This window comes from Excalfactoria chinensis, chromosome 4, assembly GCF_039878825.1.
Source record: "Excalfactoria chinensis isolate bCotChi1 chromosome 4, bCotChi1.hap2, whole genome shotgun sequence".
NCBI lineage: Eukaryota > Metazoa > Chordata > Aves > Galliformes > Phasianidae > Excalfactoria > Excalfactoria chinensis.
Genome location: NC_092828.1, coordinates 52,883,589 through 52,911,472, shown reverse-complemented (window position 1 = coordinate 52,911,472; position 27,884 = coordinate 52,883,589). Strand labels below are relative to the sequence as shown.

General features: G+C 33.8%; 1 protein-coding gene across 6 annotated transcripts in view; it reads left to right on the top strand.

Moving 5' to 3' along the window:
• CCSER1 (coiled-coil serine rich protein 1) overlaps positions 1-27,884 on the top strand; it is a 585,787-nt gene that overhangs the window by 354,555 nt on the left and 203,348 nt on the right. For 4 of the 6 annotated variants that reach the window (XM_072336461.1, XM_072336462.1, XM_072336463.1 and 1 more), the window contains exon 9: positions 18,591-18,668. In XM_072336461.1, the coding sequence (XP_072192562.1) occupies positions 18,591-18,668 (78 nt within the window). Of the gene's footprint in view, positions 1-18,590; positions 18,669-22,728; positions 22,782-24,181; positions 24,772-27,884 lie in introns of those variants that run through there. The other 2 variants (XM_072336464.1, XM_072336467.1) reach the window with 2 other exon arrangements.

Here is a 27,884-nt window from a genome sequence, read left to right as displayed (position 1 = left end):
GTATATATTATGTTATATGTTATATTATGTATTTGTATATTTTGTATTTTGTTATACAGAGAGTATGTTTCTTTGAAACTTTGTTGTGCTCCTACGGTTTGTTTTCTCTATAAATTCATTACACTCAATTTTATGTAATAGAATATTTAATAGAGTTCCAAGTACTGCCGTTGAAAAGCTCTTATGCCTGCAGAGTTTGCTCTTTGAGCAGAGTGGTGCTTGCAGTAGAGCTTTTGTTTCAGTGTGCATGTTCATAAATCTCTCAAGGATAACTCTGAAAGGTGGGTCTTCCCAAACGCATCTGACTTAAACTTACAGCAGCAAACTTTAAACTTTATACATGATGTAAAAATAACCATTGCTGATTTAGGTTTTGTGTAAGCATAGTCTGCAAAAGTGCCCATTCTGCCAACAGGGATGGCCTGCTTCTCTCATGGTGGTATGAGTTGTACCAGTGCTAACTAATCAAACTAAGCAGTTGGCTTTTTTTTAAATCATGGTCAGTCCAGCCATAGCAAAGGTCATGAAGCACAATGTGTGGATCTGTCTGCTTCAGTAAGAATTTGCTTTCGTAGAACCATAGAATGGCTTGGGTTAGAAGGAATGTCAAGGATCATCAAGCTCCAACCCCTTGCTGCAGGCAGAGACACCAACTTCCACATTTAATACTAGACAAGGCTGCCCAGGGCCCCATTCAACCTGGCCTCGAACACCTCCAGGGATGGGGCATCCACAGCCTCTCTGGACAGCCTGTTCGAGCACCTCAGCTCTCTCTCTGTAAAGAAATATTCCGATATCCAACCTAAATCTTTCCTCTGTTCCTAAATAAAATAGCATGTAGATGAGGAAATAGTTATGTTAGTTGCTACTTGAAAAAAACTGAACTCTTTGCCTTGAAGATCTTTTATTTTCCATGTTCCCAAGCCCTTAGACTACAAGAGGGATTTCAGAAATAGAATGATTTTAAGTATTTTCTTTGCCTAATGTTTTCCTGGGTGTTGAAAGAAATCTCTGTTGCAAGAAATAAGTCTGAAAACAGCAGACAGTACAGACTGTTTATAGGACTTAAATTCTTTCAGTGGCTATTTTCTTCTAATTCAAATAGGAGGAACGTATTTGTAGCACTGGGGAAAAAAAGAATAGTTTTAAGGACAGTTTTTGTGCTAAAGTATTATAGTGATTTGTTTGACTGGATTTTTGCAGGCACTTGATCTAATTCGCTGTTGCCAGAGTAACATAAAATTCTGACTTTGGTATTTGGCAGGCAAAGAAGGAATTCTGTCAAGTATTTTTTGTTTAAGTATAATTACCATAGATCTACTTTTTATGGTTTGTTACGGTGATTTTTTTTTTTTTTTTTTTTTTTTCTTTCTTCCTTTTCCTTCTGGGTTTTAACTAGAGTCTGGATGACTGTAATCGGTTGTAAATATTGTAGAAATTATAGCAAACATCTTGCATTCACATAGTACTTTACTTTTACACAATTCCTATTACTTACTTTGAAATTATACTTTGTGCTTGAAATTACGTAGATATGTTTAAATAAACATATGGTTCACATCAACTTTTATTCAGGTGTTTAGATGAATTTCACATGTAATTTTTTATTTATTTATTTTTTTTAATTGGAGATCAAACCAAGTACTCAGCACAAGGGTTTCACTTCAAAGATACTTTAAGCAATTGTTTAGTATGCTGGAAACAATCTTAGGCTGAGGTTTAGTGTTTTTGATTTTTTTGTTGTTTGTTCATAAAAATCATAAATTTGTTTTATCAAGTCATCTCCTGTTTTTAAATACCAATATAAATCTTTTCACTACATGGAAGGCTATCAAGAAAATGCAGTTAAAAGCAACAGATTCTGTACTTGCTTTCATCCTTCACTAAATCTTTACTGTTTTTAATCACAAAAATAATAGTAGTCACCTTACAAACAGAATAGCACTCACAAATCCATGAACTGATGATGAAATTGCCAACAGCAAGCATGAAGGATTGAAATATGATAGGAAAGGAGGGTGGAGATGAAGTTAGAGAAATAAAAATGGGAATCTATTTTTAATTTATGTATTTGAAATTTGTAGGAGTTTCTGGTTGTTAAAGTTGGAGAGCTTTTCATTTGTTTGTCAAAATAAGGAGAATTTTGTTGATCCAAAGACATCCAACACCAAAAGTAGTAGAAGCATGATCTTGCATTTTACAAGCAAGGTCTATGAGAGGTTTTTGTTTTGTTTTGTTGTTCTTTTCCTGTGGTAGGAATATTTTGAGTTTCTAGAAAGGGAAGCTGTACTAACAGAAACAGAATAAATCTACAAAATCCTTAATTTAATAAAATTAAATATTCTATAGCCTCCTGCCTTTATGTAGGTTCTATGCTAAAAAAAGATTTAGTAAGGACTCATGTGTATCTCTGTTCTGGAGAATTACCCCTTAAAGGCATAGCCTTTTACTGGAGTATCGCAGCCCGTGACATGACTTGTGAAGAGAAGATTGCAGTAACTCAAAGCTCTATGTTCCGTTTTACTGATGTTGTCTGTGTGTTCTGGCTCTTACAGAAGATTGCTAAGTTGAGTTTAACTAAGAAAATTGAAAGTGCTATCCTAGAATATCGGAACATCTTGGTGTCAGTGAAAATCATCTTCCTAGTTCACTGGAGGCACATAAGTAGGAGTCATTGATTAATCCTTCTAGCTGGAATATTCATTTTATGTATCCTTTGTTTATTAGACAATCAGACCTACAGCTTACTCTTTTTGAGAACAGAGAATTGCTGATAAACAAAATACTCAGCTAATTAATATGTCAAACTACTGATATCAATATCAGTACTCTGGCTCTTTACAGGTAGTTTCTTCCTAGAACTGTAACCTGAAATTTCAACTTAGTTACATTAGTTTTCATACTTGTTGAATTTGATACATAGCCCATATTGTAGTTTTGTTTTTTTTTTTTCTCTTCTTTATTGATCTCTCAACATTCCAACATTCCTTAGTCATTTATAAACTGTTATTTCTTTCTATTATTATTTTATTATTATACATTGTCCCTGTCAAAACCAGTAAAATGGTTTAACCATTGTTGGAGGGAAATTTCTTATAAGATTGATAGTTGTAAAGGGAGATTTTTTGTGTGTGTTTGCTTGTTTTTCTTCTCATTGTTATTCAGCTCTATGTATCATATTTGTTTGGACAAAACATCTTCTAAAAATGCTGCATAATTGCAAAAAAAAACTATTGACTTATTCTAATTCTGGCTTTCCCACAAATGGAGAAACTCCACTGCACATAATGGAGGATAAAATATAGGAGTATTCTAACAACACATGAGACCATAAGGTTTCAGATATATGTATTCATTAAAGGGTAGAACTGGTTCTTTTATTCTCTGTAAGATACATTTTGTCTAAATGCTTGAGCTCTTTAAAAACCCAAAGTTTAAATGAATAAATATGCAACGTATAAAATGTAGGGAAGTTTGTAACTATTTTGTTACATATTTTCTAAATGCATTTAGTAACATGAAATATCAGTTATTCCCTAAGGTATTATGTATTTGTAGATCATAAACTTTTAGCTTAAATTAAACATCACAGCTGGTTGCTTTAATTTAATGCATTATAGCACAAATGTTTCAACAGCTTGACTAAAATGAACCATACTGCAAATTCAAAGGAAGAGCGAAGGTCAGTGCACACGGAACCTAGTGATTTGCAAACTTTTTTTTTAGTTATTTGGATATATTAAATTTATTTTGTAGAATGTAGTTTAGTTAAATGGAATTTGACAGACTAGAGCAGTTTAACAAAATATCTTGAATTTTTATTTAAAGCAATAATGGTATGCTGTAAAAGTTCAAAATAGTATAGCTGTTGCGAATTTTCAGAAGGAACTAAAAAACTGAATACCTTCTGGATAAACAGATCTTTTTTATTCCTTCATATGCATAAATTACATGAAATACTTATTTTTATATAGTTTGTACCTGTAATTGATTTATCCTATTAATTTTTTTTGCTTCTTAATAACATTTTAGTCAATATGGCTGCTAGCTCATCTATATCTGGGGTTTCCTTAGTCAAACTAATGAAATTTAGGCATCTAGTTTTCAACTGTTTCTAGGTATCTGAGAAAATGCATCATTTCATATTCAAGATTTTCAGTTCAAAGCAGCTACTGTTTCTACCTACCTATACAATTTATGTACAGTGTTATACATTAAGTTTGAAAACGAGTAATATGATTTTGTGTAGACTCTTTTTCCCGTATGTAACCCAAATTCTTGTAGATGATCACTGCACAGTAACTGTACTTGGTATTCCTACCTCAATATGGAGCTGAAAAACATGGCCCAGCAGTTTTAACTTAGTTAAGCAACAGGTAATTCTAACATTGCTGTGCTTTATGAGTTTTATCTGCTTCATACCTCTGATAGGAGGAATAAGCTTTATGGAGTTTTTAAATTGAAGACAGACTGGCAGAAATCTGTTGGTTCACTTTATTTTTCTGTATTTTGTTTTGTTTGAATACTACATTGCTTGCCTTAGACAAATATACAAGCTGGCACTGGTTTAGCAGAATTACTGTGTATATGAATTCAGACCACCAAGCCAGGATGAAAATATAGATGAAATACTGTATAAACAGCTGAGAGAAGTCTCACAATTGCTACTCCTTGTTCTTGTAAGGAACCTCAGCTTCCCAGATGTCTGCTGTAAATACAATACATCAGAGTGTAAAGCAGTCCAGAAGGTTTCTAGTTTGTGTGGTTCCTGACACAGCCAGTGAGTTAGCCAAATAGGAAAGGCACCTATCAGGAAAAGACTTGTGGGCAGTGTCAAGGTTGGAGGTCATTTTGGGCACAGAAGGATAAAAACCCAACTGAGTGGCTGGGCCCAAAAAGTTGTGGTGAATGGAGTTCAATCCATAGGAAGCCAGTCACAGATGGTGTGCCTCAGGGCTCAGTATTGGAGGCAGTTCTCTTTAATATCATTATCAGTGTTCTGCATGAGGGGATCAAGTGCACCTTCAGTTGGTTTGCAGATAATCCCAAATTGTATGGGAGTCTTGTTGATTATGAGAAGGTTCCACAGCAGTATCTGGATAGGCCTTAGTCACGAGGCTAAGTTCTTGTCCCACACCGTGCTACAGGTTTGTAGAAAAGGGGCTGCAATGCTCCCTGGTGACCTGCCTCTGAAATACTTTGGCCTGGAAGTCCAGGGAAGAGATTGTCCCCTTGTATTTAGTTCTGATAAGGCTTTACCTTGAGTACTTGTTCAGTTTTGGGCCCCTCACAACAAATAAAACATTGAGGCACTGGAATGTGTCCAATGAAGGGCAAAGAAGAAAGCAATGGGGCTGAAAGCAAGGGAACTGGGATTATTGAGTCTGGAGGAGGGGAAGATCAGGGTAGACCTTATAGCTCTCTATAAGTCCCTGAAATGAAGTTGTAGCAAGGTGGGAACAGTATCTTCTCCAAAACAGCAAGGGTTAGGACAAGAAGAAAAGGCCTCAAATTGTGCCAGGGCAGATTTAGGTTAGGTATTAGGAAAAATTTCTTCACTGATAGCATTGTGGAACATTGAAACAGGCAGCCCAGGGAAGTAGTTGAGTTGTGTCTGGAGGTGATTCAAAGATATATAGACATGGTGAATGGGGAAATGGTTCAGTAATAGACTTGATAGTGCTAGGTTAACAGTTGGTCTTGATATTAGAGGTCTTTTCCTACCTAAATGATTCTGTGATTTTCTGAGGACATGTTCAGTTAGTTATTAAGCAACTATATCTGCTTATTTACTTTCTTAGATGGCTCCTGGTATTTCCAGATACTTATTTTATTAATTCATTTTAGTTTTTATTATTGTAACTTAAAAACTACTTTTTCCTTTGCTAAATCTATGCTCTATTTCCATTTGGCTATTTCTTTGCCTTTGCAAAACTAAGTGTGATTATTAATAATAAATTAATATTTTGAGTCAGTACTGCATTAAAACATTTACATTCTACCATTTCAGTTATGGAGAACTTAGTTGAAAGTTACTGAATTAATGAGAAATAAAAGCTCCATCCATTAACTTAAATAATAACCTGATTCAATTTAGTGTGTTAAAGAAACGTTACATATCTGTAATAATACGTGGTAAATATTTACATAAATAAAAATAAATAGACTTATATTCATTGAAATTGTTTTGTTTTTTGTTTTTTACAAAGTGCTTGTTCTTAAATCGCCATGATACAGCTTTCATAGTATTTTCAAAAATATTCTTCACTTCTCACGACTAAATTTCTTTTATACGTGTTGATTTTTTAATTCCTTTACTTCTGCGCTAATGCTGAGGGTTTTCATTTAATTTGTTTTTACTTGACATATTGACAGCAACAATTGTTTGTCATTGAGATTTAAAGCTTAATTCAGTTGGCAATAGTATGTTCTGCTGCAAATATGTAAATGTTATTTTAATCTGATGGTATAGAGAGTAAATTACTTAACTCCCATTTCTCCTCTGTTTTGGTTTAAGGGCATTAATTTATCATGCAGCTACATTTTGGAGACCAAGTGTTAGCTTCTTTTTTATTTCCCACCCTCATTAAACTTAGACTTCTCACTCCTTAACAAGAAACTGATGCAATGCTATAAATACAATCAGAATTTGTTTGTCTCTAAAAGTTAATACAAATCATTGGTTACTTACAGCATTTACAACATGTGTTGTTCATAGACAATAACTTAGATCTACAGTATATAATAAATAAAATTTTAGTAATGTCATTTGCTAAATGTAGTGTTTTAGAAACGCTGGTGCAGTTGTGTGCTTTGCCATTTATTTTTAGAATAGGATATCTGAAAGCTAGGACATCCAATTATCACATGGATTTAAGAAGCAAATTTTTACACTAAAGTGAAATTTCGGATCTGCTGTTCTTGTTATTTTCCACAGGTGATTTTGAATCTTCCATTCTAAACAAGGAATGAAGTGACAATCTGGATATGATAACCTAGCAGTTTTAATGATATAGTACTGTTGGGGTTATCAGAATTATTGGTCTTTGCAAAGTAACATCCTGATACTATATTTAGTATCAGTTGTAAACAGATAAATAACCATTCATGTAATGGCATCAGTTGAAACATGAAAGCAGACGTAATAGACAGGACTATGTGAACTATGTGACCTGTACTAGAAAGCAGTTTGTTAAGAAACATTGGTAGAGATCACTTAATTTCTGATGACTATCTTTTTTGATCTACAAAATGAATGAAAATAGAAGAGGAAAAGACATAGGAAGAGAGGTGTAGTGCAGCATGACTCCCTCTCTCCCTTTTGACCTTGAATCTCTTATTATGTCCAATTTAAAGATTCCACTGGAAAGAGAGCATGAAATCACCAACTGTGATTCACAGCATATTTTTCTTGCTTTGAGAATTTATTACTAAAATCTTAGGACATCTCATAGTGTGCAAAAGATGTGATTATGCTATAATAGATGTAACTTACGTGGCTGACACGGTTGTGATATTGACTGTTACTTTTACCTAAGCTTTAATGTTTCTTTGTACTCGCAACTAATTTTTCTAAATTTCTCATACCTATCAGTTAAGGCACAGTGCAGCAATTCACTTCTGTCCTGTTTGTACACTCAGAATTCCACTCCGCTTGTTCAGGAGCACATGGACTGCAGAATGCATGTTTGGTCACTAATTAGTGACAAAAAAAAACAACAACAAAACATCCCAATATTAGGTTGCAAAACTGTTGCAAAGCTAAAGTCATCTTACAGATTACAGCAATGCATATGCAAATGTATTTTCCAGTGGTGCTTTTGTGGATAAGATTGATTTGAACTGGGAGTTTGAAAACATTTTCCTCTTTAAATGGGAATAATCATAACCAAGAGGGACAGGAAAAAATAGTGGTGCAGAGCTTCCATTGCTGCAAGACTCCAGAGAGGAGATGTTTTTTCAACTATACAAATGCATATATATAACTTTATCTATTTATTTATTTATGAAGAAATTGGTCTTAATTTCTATTCTGTCTATTCTGCACTATGCAAGGTCAGCATGCAGTGTAAACAGAGTAAAGCTATATTTTTCTTGCTATGATAAGCTCAATTTCTAGGAATCAATCCCAACTATGATGCTATAATGTGACCCATAGAGGATGCTTCTTCAGAAAAAGCATTTTTTTTTACTAAGTGGCATTAATTACATCATCTACGCTTACCTGCCTTAGCTTTTGTACAGTCTGAGCTGTACAGATTTCTTTGCTGAGTGAAGAGGTGTTTTGGGGATGTAAGGACGTAAGGTGGAGACAAGTACCAGTTGTTATGTTGAAGCTATAATATTATGATGTTAATGTGACTGGGGAGAATTTTATCATCAGTAGTTGTAATGCTATAATGTGACGGAAAGTACAGAAATAATATTGGAGTGGTGTAACCCCAGGATACAGTAAATGTGAGCAAGCCCAAATGTAGCAGCTGTGGATACAGAAACAAAAGAGGTAAAACTGTTTATCTGTAGAAGGCCTCTCCTAAGCAGGGAATTACAGTGAGATACCCTTGCCTCCACTGCCAATGCTTAAATGAGGTCTGGATCCTGGCTCCACTACTTCTGGTCACTCAGGTACATTGCACGCACCTGAGCTCCCCTGGGATGGCCCTGCCTTCCTTCCAGGTGCTCAGTCACTGCTTCAGGCTGTGACTTAGCATTTTCATGACACTGGTTTTGTGGAGTCCTGTATACAAAAAGATATAACTGTGGTTTGGCTATTAGTTGCAGTGTAGCTGTCTGGATTTCTGCCAAATGGAAAACCTGAAGTTTTCTATATTTAGCAGCAGTTGCAAGATCAAGCAGCAAGTAAGGCGTGTCACCCCACCCTCTGTAGTACTAATGATTTTGACCTAAAATTCTGGATGTTCATTAAGGTTTTGGCGCAGAGCAAATTTTTGTAGTCAGTGTATTTTTCTGTGATGGAGAAAACAACTTCTATTGCTTTGCAAGGAACAAAAGAAACCAGCAAAATGTAGTAAAGAGGATAACTGTGGTGCTGTGCATTTATATGTACATATTCTTATATGTTGGGATGTTCAAAGTTATAAAAGTTTCAGTTTAGGGATAATTTTTGTGGTAAATTGAGTTCCAGTTTGGTTCTTAGTTTCTCCAGTAATAACTCTGAAGAGGAGGAGGCCCATACTGGCATTTTTGCAACCAGTTTGCTCTGCCTGTTTCTGATGCTGAAATTCTTTCAATGAGGAAGGACCTCAGATTTAAGGGCGACGTGTTGAAAGCCAAAGTTTAAAGTGAAGATCAAAATCTCTCTCCCTGGCAGAGAAAGAATGAATGATCTTAGTTATTCTGTGGCAGGGAAAGAAAGGAACACACAAAAGGGGTAGAAATAGGTCCAATATGAAATATAATAATAATAATAATAATATGCATATGGAAAAGAAGGAATTCAAGAGATCTAAAAATCTCACTGAGTGCAAATTAAAAAAAGTGATCTCAACTGTACTAAGAATTTTATTTTAAAAGGTTAACTTTGTCATATCAGATATTATATTAATCATTATGTCAGATTGGTATCCATCACACTACATAAGAAGTTGTATGAACGTTTTTTTTTTTCTTCCCAAGAAAATATAATATTTGGTGTAAGTAGTGCACTACTTATAGCTGGGCGAGAGCTGCGACTACATCAGCTGAAGCAAACTATGCTTCTTAAATGGCACCACTTGTACCCCTGTGTGATAAACTGTTGGGAAAAAAGGTGTTTCTCAACTGGCTAAGATTTTCTTTCATCTCTTTTTCAGTTCTTGTTTTATAAGACAAAATGAGAATTTATTTCACTTTTGCATGAAAAGGCGTTATTAACTCTGTAACTGTCAGAATGTCTCTTTAGAATTGCATAATGTAGTTATTATGTATTATATAAATAGATTACAATTTGAGTTGTTACTTCCCCTCTTTGAACAGCAATTTTATGTTACAGCTGCTTGTGGTCATGATTACAAGTTGTCTGTGTTGTCCCATTACAGCAGGAATCTGGGGACCAGTACAATGTGTCTTACTGGTAATATGTCAGTGAAATATTGTCACTGTTTGCATAGATGATGAGAAATTATAAAAAGGAATATAAAATGAGAAATCTTGTCTCAGTGTGCCTTCCTAGATGTGATATAATATGTAGAAAATAGTAAGGGAAAATCTTGTTTCATTTTCATAGTCTTTGGTGCTATTGTTTCTTTGTGCATACACATCATAACAAAGACAAGATTGTAACTGCAATGCTATACTCTGTACAGTATAAGCATCCTTAGTATCTTTTTTGTAGTGGCTTGAGGAAGAAAATTTTTATACGGTGATGAAAATTCTTTTAATTAACTTAAATCAAAACTTCATTGTTATAAATGCACAACTAAATTCCAGCATGTCAGTAATTTGATGTAGAATTCATAAGTCTTATGGATTTCATGAAGTCAAACTTTATGATTAATTAAAGAAAAGACTGAGAGGGGAGCAGACTTGGTAAGCTTCTCTTCCATCTTGTTCTGTAATATTACTGTGTTAAAATCTGACAAGTATTTTTGAAAATACAGACTGCTTTGGATTACTTTCGCATCGCAAAAACCAAAATTGTAATCTTGATGCCTGATCCAAACTATTCTGCTTTGACATGTGTGGCACAAATGCTAAGTCACAGCCTAAAAAAGTGACTGAGCACCTGGTGGAAGGCAGGGCCAACCCTGGGCAGCTCAGGTGCATGCAATGTTCCTGAGTGACTGGAAGGGTGGAGCCAGGATCCACCCCTTCCCATACCTTATTTAAGACTGTCAGTGGCTTAAGGGTTTCTTGCTAGAGAACCTTGCTTACCTGGGGTTTTCTGAAGGTAAGTAGCTTATTTGCTTTGTTTCTGTACCTGTAGTTATTGAGTTTGAGCAAATTCTCACTTGCTGCAGCTTTGGATCTTGCTTCTCTGCTGTCATTGCTGCTCTCTCTATTGTGTTACAGCATGGTAGCCTAAAGCTGTTAAAAATTCTTCTTAAGCCTCGGGTAGATTCAGCAAGGGCAGAGTCCTGAATCTGGGGAGGAGTAGCACCTCTGTTGCTTTGAGAAGCTATTATTGCAGATTGTAAACTAAAATTAATACTGGAGGACGAAGGGAATGTGATCGCTTCCATTGCATGCATTGAATATGTATGTTTAATAGTCAGCATATGAGTGCAGGACAAAATCATGTAATGTTGTGATGATAAAGCCAAGCTTTTTGCAGAGCAAGTTCTATGCAAAACATTTGCTGAAGTGTGCAAACAACATACTGAATAATTTGGATGGAAGCACAAAGGGAACAATTCAAGAACTGGGAACTGTGGGTTGTTCTTGGTATTGTTGGATATACTTATGTTGGTTGATATATAGGTCATGTTTTTCATATCAATTAACAAAACTAGGGCTTTATTTATCACAAGGGTTAGTACGTGTTTTTTGTTGATTTCCATGGTGTCACGAAGAATGGGATTTATATGATGAATTATTTTTCTATTCATTTCACAAATATTGCTCAAACTTTTTCCCTGTTTTTGTCACTGGAATTGAATGGTAATTATGTTTAGATGTGTTTATAGTATACACTGTAATGCTACAGTCTTGAATCACTTTTCTCAGGGCAGCAATCTGTTAGGTCTGTAAACGTTTAGCGGTGTGAAGTCTTTGATATACATAAGTTGCAATCTGTAATGTGCTGAGCTAATGATTCCTGCACTTTGACTAATGCAAGTGCCATTAAACCTATGTGCAGAGTGAATGGCACTGATGTTAATCACATCACCCTAGTATCTCTACATACATAGAGGGGAAGGAGACAGGAGAGTGCAAGAAATGTTTGATGAGCACTGTACTAAAAATCTCCACTTAGAGGTCTAAAGGACTAAGTGCCTAACTCTTCACGTCATAAGGAAGAAACACACACACACAAAAATGGTTTGATACCATGGTATGGTTTGATAATTTCTGAAATTAATAAAATAACTTCCCGAAGTAATGCTTCATATTAGATGCAGAATCATAAGAGGAGAGCACACCATCCAAAAGCTATGTTGTGGCAGTACATCTTAATGAAAAATGTGCAGGAATAATTTTCTAATCTGCTTTTGCCCTAATCAGTTTTGTGTAGGATTCCATTCTTGCTATGCTATGAGTAGGATAGCCTTCTACTTCTGATGAAGAAATACCTGAAATAAATATATTTATATCCTAAAGTAAACTCAAACTGAAAGGAACTCAGTTTCATTGGAGCTAGTTATCATGTTATGAATTCTTTTTGTAGTTTCTTATAAACTAGATAGTTTGTTGTTTTTTTTATATATAAACTGGATATAATAGATGTTGGGGTGTATTTTTTTTCTGCTGCTTGTTATCGCTTTGCTCTTACTGCCTTCCTGCTGCTGTTGATGAAGTGCAATCTCATAGCACATCAGAATTAAAAAGCTTTGCATTTTTTGTGTCATTTGAAGAAAGCTTTTCTCCCCAGGTTCTGTGACAAACATAAGTTGCTATTCACAGTGGTGTAAAGGCCTGAAGCAAGGGAATAAATTGCATGTAAATTGTAAATCTGACTACACTCCTAATGCTTACAATGGTAGGCTGATTGGCTGTGTACTGGGAGTAAACACAAATGAAATAAAGCAGTAAAATAATCTGTACAAACTGTAAGAGAGGTTGAGTGATGTGAGTATGAAGAGGTTTAAATACAGCAACTTTAATTGTGAATGTATATATTTTTAAATGTAAATAACAGTGAAGGTAGAACACCTATTAGGAAAAATACATTTGGTAAAATAAGTCATTTAAGATGTATGAACTAGACAGAATAGCTTGCTTAATGAGAAAAGCCATAGCTGTATAGGTGAACTCATCAAAAAAAGATGGAATGGTAAACTGTGGTCTGCTCAAGGTAATTTTCACTTTGGAATTTACAATTAAGCGAAGTACCGTAAGTGGTTACCATACTCTCACTAATACAAAATTGGATAAGAGAATTTTGACCTGATCACAGTTAAAGATAAGAAAGATGTTTTAATACTTTTCTGTTCAAAGGAGAAATGAAAAACTAGTGTAGTTTCAAGATGTATTATCCTATACTGACTCTTTAAAAACAATTCTTTCTTTTCTGTATGTATTATATAATAACTTGCTCTATTCTTCATCAAGTAGCTGTTTTGTAGCATACTATGGAAGTTCCTATCCCAACTGGTTGAATTAGCCCTAAATTCTTTTCAACATCCCAACTGAAATCCCATTTCTGTTTCAATTCAGAATGAGAATTTGGCTGCCAAACTTCCATTGGCAGAAAAACAGTTTTGTTTCAGTATTTGTTTAAGCTGAATAAACTGAAGTCATCAATAGTTTTTCACAGTTGAGGTGTATTTGCTAATCAGTCTTTGTTTAGCCAGTACAGAGTATTTGTATTATTGAGAGCATGGCACAGAAATAAACTTGGATAGTTTTTGATTTTGTGTAAGATTTCAGATACAGTTGGGTACACATTTTTCTATTGTGAAACAATGACAAGGAAACATCAGCAACAAGGAGCTTCTCATGGTACTTTATGCTAATTCCCTCTATGTAGCACATAACTGGAGAAAAAGAAAAAAAAAAAAAGCCAAGTGGAAACTGTAATAACAAAAATGTAGCAATGTAATTTTGGTATGTCCAAATTTTAAAATATTTTTTTTCAGTTTCTTCCAATGCATTTTCATGTCCTGTTGCCTCTATCATGTCATCTTAAAAGGAAGTTCTTGATGAGTTTGTAGTAATTCCCCATCCGATCAGTAGAGACATAAGATATGGCCACTGATGCATTTATGTTACTTGTCAATCCTTCTAATTTGAGACTTTCTCAGGACACAAATCTTGATGTCCCTGCTGTTCCTTTGGACTCCTGCAAGAACAGCATAGGCAGTTTAAGCCCTTCACTGTTGTCGTCTGGTGGGGGGGAAGGGGGGCTGCAAAAAGTATAAGTTGTGCTAGTCTGACAAGGAACACAACTTTTAATGGAAGTACTGGATTTTTTTTTTAATTCCAGTAGCATTAGAACATCAAGTTAATATGTCCAAAAATTCTCCAAGAAGCTTTTGATGATACTTTTTAAATCATGTGCGTTTAGAGGATATATATTTTTAAAAGAACACTTTTTCTCATCTGTTTCTAATGTGAATTTCACTCTTTACCATCACTCTGACTGCAGTGTTCTTCCTCATTTCTTGTCTTTCTGGGAGTAAACTCAGTTTGGTCAACAGTTTGGTACTCTATTGTAACATAAGCAATATTGCTGTTTTGTGTTTGTTTGTATCCTTCTGTCATCTTCCAGTGTTCTTTTATTTTATATAAAATATTTTACACACTTGTGATCAGCTCATGCCTGTTATTTTCCTTTTATAGCACCCCTCCGTAGTTTACTGCAAATATAACAATAGAAAAAGTATGTAAGCATGTGGCTGTAAGAGTGTGATTTTTTGATGAATGTTGCTGGCAGTGTTGCTGTGATTTGCTATGTGACTTCAGAAGTGCCAACAGCTGCTTTTGCATTGGTTTGTTGGTTTTTGATTTGTTCCATTTTTGTTTGTTTTTTACTAATTAGGATTAACTTAGTGAATGAGAATTTTTTTTCTTTCTTTTGTTAGTTCTGTCTCCATACAAGTGTATTCTTAAAACTATTTATTTTAATAAGAATAACAATGAATAGGAAGGGTAAAAAAAAAAAAAAAAGTGAATGCTCTTTTTGAAAAATTCCTTAGAAGTAGCTCTCCTGATCTGAAAGAGTATAAAAAATGATTTGATCCCTTTTTAGTCTTTAGAGAGGTTCCTTTCACTGGACCATTATGAATCACGGGGGGCTAGAGCATATGACATTAGAGAGTCAAAAGGATATGTTTTCTTTGTCCTTAAGAGACGGATAGGAAGGGATCTGTCTTCAGCCCTCCTCTACCTGAAGTCATGTAGAGAAGGTGGCTATATATTTTTCTTGATACATGCAATGGATGGACAGAAAGCTACTTAATGTTCTGCGGTTTTATGAAATACCACATAAGAAAAATGGACACGTGAAGGAGGTATCTTATACTTTGCTTTGGCTTCTTCCGAATAACTACCTCTCAACACAGCCCTGTGGAGCAACTTTTGGAAAGCTTTTTGATAACTGGGAAACTCTTATAGGGTGCATAGTTAGTGGTATGAGCACTAGGTCAGTTATGGAAAAAGTCACTGATAATTCAGCTTCACTTGAAAGCTTCTGAAAGAGGGTAACATTTCAAAATAGCTGGAAGGTCTCAGGGAAGCTTCAGAATATGAAAAATGTTTAAAAGTTAAACATCTCTACCAATAATGATGGAAGTTTAAGGCCACTATACAGAAATATTTCTAGACAACTTATTTCTTTGTCATGAGTTAAAGTTAAAGCATGCTATCTGGCTTGTGAAGGTGATCTTTTATTTGGCTGAATGTGCTACAATTCTGAAAAAGGCGGGTTTTTAGTAACAAATGCACTTTTCTGGCACCCAGATGCCTGTATTTCCTATTTGTATTGGTTGCTTTAACAAAAAATACTGTCTTCCTTTTCAGGCTTATTTTCAGGTAGTACTATAGGCCATTCTGCTCATGGCAATGCTCTAAGGATTTTTGTCCATTCAAATACTAAAGACTAAAGCAACTGTAGGGGCTTGGACTTGCCATGTCATAGCAGATTGCTAGGAAACACATTTACAAATTGCAAAAGTAAAATGAATTCATGACTGAGTGTCACATCAGTGTCACTGGAAAGTATTTGGGCAAAGATGAAAATTCTCTCCTGCAAGGAGTTTTTGTACTTTATAGAGTATTACCTTTCTACAGACTGAAATATTATGCCATGCCTCGACATAAACAGTAAATCTGTGACCAGAAGAAGCCAGTGCTGTATATATCCAGCAAATATCGCAAAAATAATTACAACTGTTTATTATATAGCAAAATAAAGTGTCCCTAAGTATTTTGCAGAGGCAGAGTAGGATTACTGTATATTTGCAGAATGAAGATCTGCCATGCTTCTATACTTACACTGAACTTTTGTGTTTTACTTTATTTATTAGGCTATATTTTGTAGTTTCATACTGCAGGGGAGCAATGTTTTGTTCCAGCATTTAATCAAATAAGCTCATTATCAAGTCTGTCTATTGATATAGTCAATATAGCATGAAATTATATTTAAATTACCAACTCATCATTTTAAGAAGTGTTTTTATATTGCAAATAACATTTTGCAATATATTTATATGTCTAATACATTCGGTAGTACCCCTCAATTATTTCATAAACTGAGACATGCTTATTAGAGCAGCTATTTTACACTGGCAACCAGAATTCTAGAAATGTAGTGTAAGTTAGTGAAACAACTAAAATGAAGTTGAATGGCTATTGAATATACATAGTCTCTTCCAATAGGATTCCATTTTGTTGCAGACTAGAGGTTTTCTCCATTGTAACATGGAAATACAATTTTAAACTATTTGTAGATGTTTGACACATCACTGTAAATAAATGGTATGCACTGTATTCTTAGCTTTAATTGTTTTAAAAATAATTCACATCAACACAATTGTTAGTATATCTTTTTGTAGGTTAAAGAGAGGATATTGTTTATTGTCAGTGCTCAAGTCTTCTGGTAAAGAAGAAAATGTGGAAAACTTGGATTACTATGTTGGAAATTGATCTTAGTGTATGTACAGTGAAATGAACAGCTTGCAGAAGAAATGAAATTGATTATTCCAACTGCCCTAGCTTTCCCAAATAATGGTTTACCTTACTGAAAGTTTTCTTCATGTGTATGTTCTCCTAGTTCTTTAAAACGGATATCTGTGGCTCCACTCAGAAAGAACGCTAATGTTCAATTTGGTCATGTACTGGATTTGATCTGATCATGTTACTTGAATATTCCATCTCTGTCAGTGTCTGGGTTGGTAACTGAAATTCAGAACTTTTTAGCAGTAAAGCTTGTTTTTCTAAATGAGAAAGTATGTATTTAACAGTGTGCATAGGAAGTTCTGCATGAATGTGCGCAAGAACTTCTTTATGGTGAGGGTGACGGAGCACTGGAACAGGCTGTCCAGGGAGGTGGTGGAGTCTCCTTCTCTGGAGATATTCAAGACCTGCCTGGATGCCTACCTGTGCGATGTGTTGTAGGGAGCATGCTTTGGCAGGGGGTTTGGACTTGATCTCTAGAGGTCCCTTCCAACCCCTACAATTCTGTGATTCTGTGTCAGTTTTCTAAAAATTCTGTTGGCGATAGACTAGAAAATTCAAACCTAAAGAAGATGGACCTTTTCTGTTGGTAATGAGGAAATTATCTTACATCAGCAAATTTGGGAGCAGTGAATTGCTAATTTGTTTCTTTGCTTGCTTTTCTTTCCTTGCTTGAAAAGCTGAATTGCCAGATACAGGGCCATTTTGGTGTCAGTGTCCTGCTATTTAGAAGCTTTTGGTGAAAATTCTCTCATCTTTCCTTGAAATTAGTAACATTTGATTTTTAAAATAGGCAGAATAGATTCTTATGGAAAAAAAACACAATCCAAATAACAGCTGAAATTTCTAAAGTTTAATACATTTATTGCAGTAAAACCAGAGTTTCACTCAGCTTGAGATTTCATTAACCAAGAATTTCAGTTTATGTAAATTTTGTTTTGCTGTAATAAATACTTGTCAGCAATATGAAAACACGTTCTTGTTTTATTTTTTTATGAGGAATTTTCATCAAAGATGAGTTAAGAGTTTTATATGTTTATAACTGAAAAATAAAACTGATTTGGTGAATAAGGAAACATATTTTAGTGCACCAAATACTCCCTTCACGAAACCTCACCCTCCTGTGTCCCTTTTGCTACCTTTTCCAATGTTTTTACAATTGATTGATCAAAGTACTTTCCAGAAGAAAAAACAAAACAATTTTAATATAGGTAAGGACTTGGTGAGGATTACTGCTAATCAGCAACGAGTTTGAAATTAAGTCTTCAAATGTGTTTGTTTGTTTGTTTTGTTTTTTGTTTTTTTATATTACTGCTATCTCAGAAAGGCCAGATCTCTCAAGTCAGTCCCAGGGTTTCCACGTGAGACTTCAAAAATAGCTGAAGTAAAGGTGTGAGCAATGAGCAGAAATTGGGAATAAGAACTGTTTAGGCTTTGCTACAGAGTTTGTATTGAGCTAGTGGGATGTTGCACCAACCTTGTTTCATGGAGTTTTCATCTTTCTACATCAAGGCTTGCATTTGCTATGGATAAAGTTTCTTCCTATCACTGTGGTGACAATCGTTCTTGGGGGCCCAAATCTCCCACATAATTGGGCTTTCTTGTCTATTTAAGAGAACATTAATATAAGGAAATAATAGTAGTAAGGAAATAAACCTTTCAGTGAGAATATTGTAGCAAAAATCATTTCTGAACATCTGGCTGTGCATGAGTTTTGTACTTATTTGTGTGGGTTTTTTGTTTTGTTTTTTTTTGTAGCTGCAAAGGCCAGTGAGTAAGAAGATGACTCACCTATGCTGTGTTATTTTGTTTTACAGGAAAAGGCTCAGTGTCTGCAGAAGACTCTTGCTTCCCAGGCAGATAAATCCACACAGACAGAACTTTTTGGCCATGATGTAAGTAGCTGTATTGAACAGTACTTTTTTTTAATCATCTTTATGGGTGTTCAAAGTTCTATCAGACTGTGCCTCTGCTACTGTTGTGTCCGTGCATTGATTTAATGGAATTTACTGGAACACCATTCATCCTTTGCTGTTAATTGATTCTCAAATGGCTTCTGCAACATGAGAAAATAATTGCAACTACCTGCTAGCATACCAATAGTCTATTAATTTTATGCTTTGTAAACAGCTCGTAATTAGTGTAAGTGAATGTGGAGGGCATGTATTAGTGGATTGTAATTTTCTTCAGTTTTGATGATTATTTACATGTTTATTAACAAATTAATGACATTATTACTTTTATAATCACCATATGCTATCTGAACAATATTTGCATTTTAGAAGATAATGGCATAAGTGCACTTATGCCAAGTATTGTTAAAGATCTTAAGAGCATCAGTCAAAATTTCTCCTAGAAAGTGAATTGTTTGTTTTGTTGTTTATTTTGTTTGTTTGTTTGTTTCTCTCATGGAGAACATAGTAGAAAACATTTTTTGCCTATTTTTATTTTATGTTTCTCTTTTTATTGATATATCAGTTGAATATAAGTAATAGATTTGCTTCCTTATGTGAGCCTTTTTAAATAATCTGTGATTAAGTATTCCACAATATTTAATATGTAGGATGCTTTTCTATTCTATTATTTGGGCTTAGCAAAGACTGTTCTGCAAGCTCAGTCCAAGTTTCTGCATGCAGCTTCCAATTTATAAAGTATTATTGGAGCATTCAAGTTTTTGTCTTCTAGTTTTTCAGATAGTCTTGTATGGAAATATAAATGTTTCACATTTTAATGAAAGAAGTTCTTGGAAGACTTTTAAAAAAGAAGTCTTTAAAATAGATTCAAGCCAGGGGTATTTTCTTATCTTTAAAAAGTTACTTTGGAAAAAACATATTTTTGACTATTTCTTGAAACACAGGCTTTTTGTTTTCCTTTGAGTATTTGTTTTTCTATGTAGGTCAAATGTGTAAGTATTTTTGTTGACATAGCTGTCTCCACTGAATTCTTGTGCATTGGCTGCAGAATATAAGCTTGTATGCTCTGTAGTGTCTGTGAGATGGTAACAGTGCTTTTGGGCATGCTGAAACTGTGAGGTGTATTTACTGGTGGTGAAAATCCTCTAACATTCAAAGATCTTAGACTTCTGTTTTTAATCATGCAATGCTAGTTTTCTTTCTGATGGAACTAATTGTGCTTAATAAGAACATGATTATCTGGAGCTTAGGTGTTAAGTTTTCCATGAAAAATGATAATAAACTATTTGTAGGGTGCTTTATAAACAGCTATGTGTTTTATACTTGATTTGGGTCAGGAAGTACAACCAAATGTATGTTGTTCTTTTTGCTGCTGTTATCCATGCTTTTAACTGCATTTTTGAAACTTCTTGATAAAATGCCTTTACTATATCATGGTTGAGATCATATGTTTACTTACATAGCGTACTATAATGCAAGAACAAAAGGATATTTGTAATAGTTTTGTATGGAAACAGCACATGCACCTGTTTTTACTTGTAAAAATTGTGTTACAAGGAATAGATTACAGAGAATATTGAACCAATCTGGAGGAATAAGATGTTGTTAATATGATAATCATGAAGAAGGGGTATTCAAGCCATGAAATAATGAAGAAGAATGTGCTAATAAATGGTGTTAATATTTTTCCTACTGTCAGTGTTAAAAAGTTTCTTTTCATTCATTCATTAGCGCATGTAGCTTGTGTTCAAAGAATGGTTAATACAGGTAACAACTAGTTCAGCTGTGTTCCCATTTTAGTCCCTTGGCAATTAAATTGAAATTCTTTACCTGTATATGTATCAAGAGCAAAGCCATAACCCTGGCAAGTGATATCAGTACATCATTTTATCCAGGATTTGTGTAAGTATATGTAACTGCAAAAATGTGTATGCACTTATATGAAATTAGGTTAAGTAGTCCATCACAAAGGAAGTAAGAGAATGTAAGGTGCAACATTCACCCCATAGATCACATTCTGAGAATGATGCATGTTGAATATTTAAGGTGAATGGTTAAACAGAAAATTTAATTCCCTATTCACTTTAGACTCACTGAAAAGCAAAAACAAATAAACAAAAAGCAACAGAAACTCCCATTTTAATTCTTCAAATATCTTTAAGTTATCAGTAACTTGTTTAGAATTAGTTCATTTATATATATATATATATATGTATTTACTTAAATTAACTGCAGACTGTAGGTTTTCTGCAGTCCCTGAGTTAGTATTTGAGAAGAGTTTGTTTTGCTTTCTTTTTGTATTAGTTTCCCTGTATAAACTTAATTTTTGTCTTAATTATTTTTTTCCTGTGATCTCTGATTCTGAGAGTAGTTTTACGTTTCAACAAAAGAATCTTTACTTATTACATTTCCTTCTAGTGTTTTATGATACCTGATAAATTATTTCATTTTATTCTTCTTGCTTAATTTGCAACGTTTATAATTGTTTGACCCTTCCATCTGATGCAGTTATGTTAAATTAATATCAATAATATACATAGCTGCCAAATATTTTGTAGAGAAAAAAATGTGTATACTTAAACAACAAGAAAGTAGAAGATCTATTGTTGTCTGTGTCTGTTGTTTGTAGTATTTGTAGTGCCAGTTTTAGTGCGTTGTTTTGTGTTTTTTGTACAAAGAATGTCCTAACGTGGGAAGACAGGGTGGCAGAAATGTTAAGCTACAAAAGAAAGCAGTGCGTTATTTTGCTTGACTATTGGGTATTGTATTTTGTAGTTAAGGGAGATGAGTCTTTAACCTTGGAATTTAAATATCTTTTTCATTAAAAGTGGAAGTTCTTTCTTTGAATTAAATAAAGAGTGAATCCTTGGGGCGTACAGTAACCAACAGAGAAAGAGGAACTAGTCTATCTCTTGGAAGGAATGGATGCATGGTAAAGAACTCAGTGTTTAAAGGGAAGTAGTGTTCTTTTGTCTGTAAAACTACTCTGAAAAAGTCAAGAGAGTTTTCCATTTGAATGTTTTTGCTAAGTATCTGAGAGGTTACTGGACTGAATGTTAGTTTGGTGGATATATAGCATAATTAGAGTCAAATTCTTGCTTTCAAGGTGATTAGCAAAGTTTGAGTTCATGTAATCTTCTGTCATACCTGTACTTTTTTTTTTTTTTAATAATACTTCTGATACATTTCTGTTTTCTCAAAAGCACTATGCTGAGATTTTCTCTTTGAGACTGAGTGCTATATTAGCAGGCATGTAGAAGTCAAGTTGCTAGCAATGAAGATAATGTTACACATAAAGATTGGTTTGAACAAGAAACCTTAATGTGTAATCTGTTTTCTATAGAAGATCAATCTAATACAGTCTATAACTTAATAATGGAGTTAAAGTTTAAGTTTTGATTAGGGAGTCAAAAGCCTTTGAAGATGAGAAATGCCAGTTTCATGAAGTGATTAACGTTACTACTTGTCTATTGACTTGCTAATTGACTACTCCAGAAGTTAAATATCAGGCCAACTGCCATGTGCCCAGAGAAGATGTTAGAAAGCAATCCAGGGTTCTTAGAAAGTTAATTGTCTTCTACTGCAGAAAGTCAAGGAATCTCCTAAAATTACTTCAAATATGTGTACTAAGAATCATGAGATTGAAAAGTAATCTGAATTCTGGGACTGAAACTGGGAGTTGCAGTGTGGAAATGACAGGCTTTCATAAACCAGTTTATTTCATATTCTGTAGTTGTGCTGAATTTGTATGAATAGTCTTCAGTATTGATTTGTAGAATGCAACTTGGCTACTAGCTGCCAGTATAATCAATGTTCAGTTTAAATAATTGCAGTAAAATGTGGCTGTTCTACAACAGCAGAGTTTCCTTGTAAACCAAAATCAGTCTAATACTATAGTGTCCATATCTTTTAAAAATATAATCTTTCTCTAAGACATCTTTGGTAATTGCAGTACTTTACTTACCCTTTTACTTTTCCATCTAACTACTTACTCTGTGTTTCTCTGTCATGTCATAAGCTTATTCTGTCTTCATACTTGCAGTTACGCTGTTATCTTTAGAAGTACAGGAAAATATAAGGTACTAGTGGCAGCAAATCTGGTCAGTACTCTTTTTTTTTTTTTTTTTCCTCCAGATTTTGTATATATAAGGGAAATAAAAAGGGGGAAAAGGTGGAGATCTAGTTATTATCATTTATTCATCCTCTTTTTTTTTTTTTTTTTTTTTTTTTTTTTTTTAAGATAATGCTTATACAGATGTATCTGCTTTAGTACCATCGCTGCCATGTTCTTCGAGTGCACCATGAGTTTACTTTTTAACTTAAGCATATGATTCTATCTTTTGGGACACTTTGTCTTTTTTTTCTTTGTTTCCATTGATTTCTGTGTAATGCTTGTTAAGGAGCATAACTTAACTGAATTGTTTTCTAATAGTATATTTTAACCACACCACAGTTGCATTTGTGTCTACTGCGTAGGTGCCATCAGGCAGTATATCACACGTATAAATATTAAATAAATAAGCATTTGTCCCTAGAACTAACAACAGATTTTTAGCATACATCCCCTTTTACATGTAGCACTAACAGATGATGCTTTTCTTTTATTACTTGTTTGAAATTTAAGATGACATATTTGTCTCATTGAGTTATACTTCACTGATTCTGTTCATGCATGCCACTGAATACCTGTAGTATCTTGTCTGTAAGGCAAGAAATGGATTTCGGAAACGTTTTCAGTTTGGTTCATTTATGAATAAGGAGTAGTCAAAATGAAAGGTAAAATTACCAAAGAAAAGTTCACTTCAAAATTCAACATTATCAGATGTAAATGAATTGAGTATTTAGTAAATTGGATTCAACTTAATAGAAATTCTCCATCATAGATTTTGTAATCGATTTTGAGCATGTTTTCATAACCTACACACACATATGCACTCTCATACACATGTAAGTAACATACAGATAGATAGGTAGAATGAATATGGGCTCAGCTTGAAGAAAAGACCAGTAAGCAAGCTTTAAAAACTAGCTGAGGATAACTACTGTATTATATAGCAGTATAATTTCAACGTGCATTTTTTTTCATGTTCTGAGTCTGTTTTGAGTGCTTTTTAACACAACTTGACCTACTTAGTTTTATCATAATGTGGAAATATTTTCAAGTTATCTGCATTCTGCATGTAGATTCCCTCTATTAGCATGACCTTTCTCAATCTGATGACTTTTTTTCTTGTACAAAGATGGCATCTGTAATAAATTATTGTTTTCTAACTGGAACTGTCATGCACAAGAGTTATACTTCCATTTTTGTGTGTACTTACTTAATTCCATGTCATGTTGGTGATTAGTGTGAAAGAAGCTTTATTATTACATGCTCCCTGCTTATCTGCATAAATGAACATTTTTCACATAACTTTGTGTTACCATCAAACCATGTATCTTTAAGATTTCATTCCTTTTTTTTTTTTTTTTTTCTTCTTTTTTTTCTTTTAAAGGCACTGTGGAATTCTCCATGTTCTGAAGGCTTAGTTTACAAACCTATCAGCCTCTCATTGGTTCCATCATTATTAAATTAAAAAACAACATCTGGACACTCTGCACTTACGGATTTAATTAAATACTGATGTGTAATAAATGAGCTACAAGTTACTGTTATTAGCAAAATCTACTGCTTTGTATTTGTGTTATCAGCAGTTCGTTATTAACATATATAAGTAAATGATTAGTTATCATGCAGTTATTATCTGAAATAAAATTAAATTATTCCTATTGCATGCACTTTCAATCATCTATTGGTGATTTACAATAAGTAAGAAACTTCAGTAGTGGTTGTCTCTGAGACTGGAAAATACATCTTCAAGCTCTGGAAACCTAAAGAAACTAATAGTTTTGAAGTCTTTTATTTTCTGTCTTTAAGCAGTAATAAGTTTATACCATTTGTGAATACAGTATTGATGCCTTTTGGCATGTGCCCTATTTGATGAATATTCATTTTTGTAATTTTTATGTGAGATCCAAGAGACATTTCTTCAGGGAATTTCACAATCTTTTACATTGCCAGAATTTTCCCAGATTTATCCTAAGGAAGGGCATAACTGATCCTAAAAATGTGCACTGTAATTTTTGAATGCATTAGAATCATACCTTTACTTTTTATGTGCTTTCACTTCCAAGAGGTATATCTAAGACTACTGATGCTTGTGAACAAAGTAAATATTCTTTGATGAACATGACTGTGCTGCGTTAAGCTGTCAAAATAATCATAATAATAAATCAATGGATAATGTCTTGATTTATCTAGAAATAAGCAGATCATAGGGTTCACCACAAATCCTGCCGCCATTTTTGTTGCTTCAGTGTTCCTTTTCTTCTGATTGACTTAATTCACTTGGGGGAATACTCTACACTCATCTTTTTCAGGTAAGATGAGAAAGCGATTGTGACAGCAGCATGCTTACAAGTTTCCTTGTCAGACATCCTTCTGCAAACGTGGAATGATACTTGGGATCTTGCTACTCTGCCATTTTGATTAAGCCACATAGCATATAGTAGGAACACTTAATTCAAACTGAGCTACTGTTTGGAATCTGTGGCTTTAATTTCAAGCAGAGGCCACATTAATTTAAAGATAATATTTTACAGTACATTCTGAGATGGATCCAAACTGAGAATAAAAGCAATCAATTAAAATTTCTTGTGACAGTTGATAGGGAATGGATTTTCTTCACGGGTGATCTTGCACTGTTGTGGCTGATTATTGTACCACTTAACATGGTGCTACTTTTTACCAGTCTTATTTCCTCTTTTCTTTTGTTTATAACAATCATCTTCAGCATTCCCTTTCATTCTTTCAATTAAGCTTCCAGAAACTTATTTGTGTATAAAATTGTATAGTTCTCTTTGTATTTGTCAAAGGTATATTGAAAATACAGTGAAGTAGCAAATAAATCTGTGTTAAAAACAAACAAAAAAAAAATATAAATGAGTATGTGCATTTTATCCTTTTCCTTTTTGAACATGACCTTTGTTACTAAACTTCATCTGCTGCCATTCTTCTTTCTCTTCCTGCACACTTAAGAATCCTTTTTAAAGCCATTCAGCATAGAATTGCCTAGCTTATGCTGGTGTGCTTTTTTTTTTTTCTTTTTTTCATCACCATTTTTATTATGCTAATATTTTCAGTCTGTGTAGGATAATGTTATTTGGAAGAGGATAAGGAAAGCATTTTTCATTGTGATGCGTTGGCACAGAGATCTGGATGCTGCTTAAATAAATAGATTTTGAGAATGAAGAGTGCTGTGGAGGGAAAAAACCAAAACAAAAAAGAAAAAAAAAAAACTTTCACAGTAAGTCAGACAAAGCGGAAAAGTTGAAGAAAAATAGGACAATTTATGAGTTCAGATGAGGAGAAAAACTAGTTTCACTTCCTGAACAATCAGTTTACCTGTTATACTCAAACATCTAGTGTACTTCTAAAAACTACCATGCTGCTGAAGTGTTGCTACAGCTGTTGCTTCAGTGAAAAACTGAAAACAGTCATATGACTTTGGGACTTATGAGCATGGGTTTGGATTTTAACTTTAATTACTTGTTATTTCCAATATGTGTTTCTTTCTTTGTTTGTTTGTTTTTTCCTTGTCTTGACAATATGAACCAATAAGAATTTACTCTGCATTGTTTTATTTTTGTTTTGCTTATAAAGGATTCCAATAGTTGGAAGAAAATCCTGATTGGTAAGTGATATTTAGACTTCAGGGAGACACAGCATATTTACTGAAGTTCCTAAATATATAAGTTACTTGATCTGTGAATTATTTTGAATGGAGAACTCTTTAGAACATCTCTTACTCTGTTGTCAATTGGATTTTTCTCTTTACGCTTACTTGAGAGTAGTTGTCATATAGAAGTAGCATTCAGTTTTAGTACTTATTATGAGGACCAAAAAATTGTTGACAAAAACATTTACTTTAGTATGAGGACAAACCAATGTAGAAGGTTTTAATTACAACAGAAATTTGTTCTTCTGAACACACAATTGTGAGGGAAATAATCATTTTAGAAAGCAGCTCTAGGAAGACTGGAAAAAAAACATACTATCTTACCTGAAGCCTGTCCTGTTACAAGTAACAGATGGTTTGTATAAATACTTTATTCTCATTCTTAGTATTGACATTTAACAAATGCCAGTGTTTGTTATTTTACATGGGATATGTTATTTTTCCAATTGACACTTTATTAAAGGTATCATATAACCTGAATTTTGTTTCTGCACTTTTCTCCGGAGGTATCTAAATGACTGAATGTAGTGCTGCTTGGTATAGTATAAGAGGGATAAAAGCCAAATTACTAGATGTAACATTAAAAATAATAATAGTAATAAAAATACTCTGGAACAAAAGTGATACACCATTCAGAAATGTTCTGTGGCAGATGTAAAGAGATTGAGAAGGAAGAAGTAATTTTAAGAGTTTTGAACATATAAGGAGAGAGCTAAGTCTCCGAATACGTGGAGCAGGATAAATGCAGAAAATTTATGTCCTTCTTGAAGTAAAGGGATATTTTTTTTCATTTGTCAGTGTGTGGCGGTTTTGGTTGATTTTGTTTTGGCTGGTTTTGTTTTGTTTTTGAGTGATTTGTTTTTTAACTGAAGATATGATTTTTTTGGTTTTTTTCTGAAGCAATTTCAGTATGGGAATGTGAAGAACAATGTAGATGCTGGCATAAAGTTATTCTACTGTACCTTGATGAACATGTATGTCTATAAAAATGTAAACAACAGGTCTCTTGAGAAACAGTCACTGAGACTGATGCTGTTTGTTGATGTAGATACAGTATGCACAGTGATAGGGTTGAATAGTCTATTTTCTTAAATAGGGCCTCTGTGAGTCAATTCTGGAGTTAAATGGTATCCTTTGAGGTGTGTGTGTATATATATGATTTGGACATTTAAAATAACGTTTGTATTTGTCGGTATGCTTTACCTTTAAAATTGAAGGAGTTCAGAAGAAATGTGTTGAGAACTGCACCTAGACTGTGTATTATTTTCTTAATCTCAATTCAGTGGTTTTCTAGTGTTTCTCATTCATTTATTCACTTTTTTTAGTAATGGAATTTCTTAAGTATCAACAGAACATTAACATTAATGATAAAACAGCAAGAAGGAATGTGAAAGGTTATAAATAAGATTTGGAGAACAGT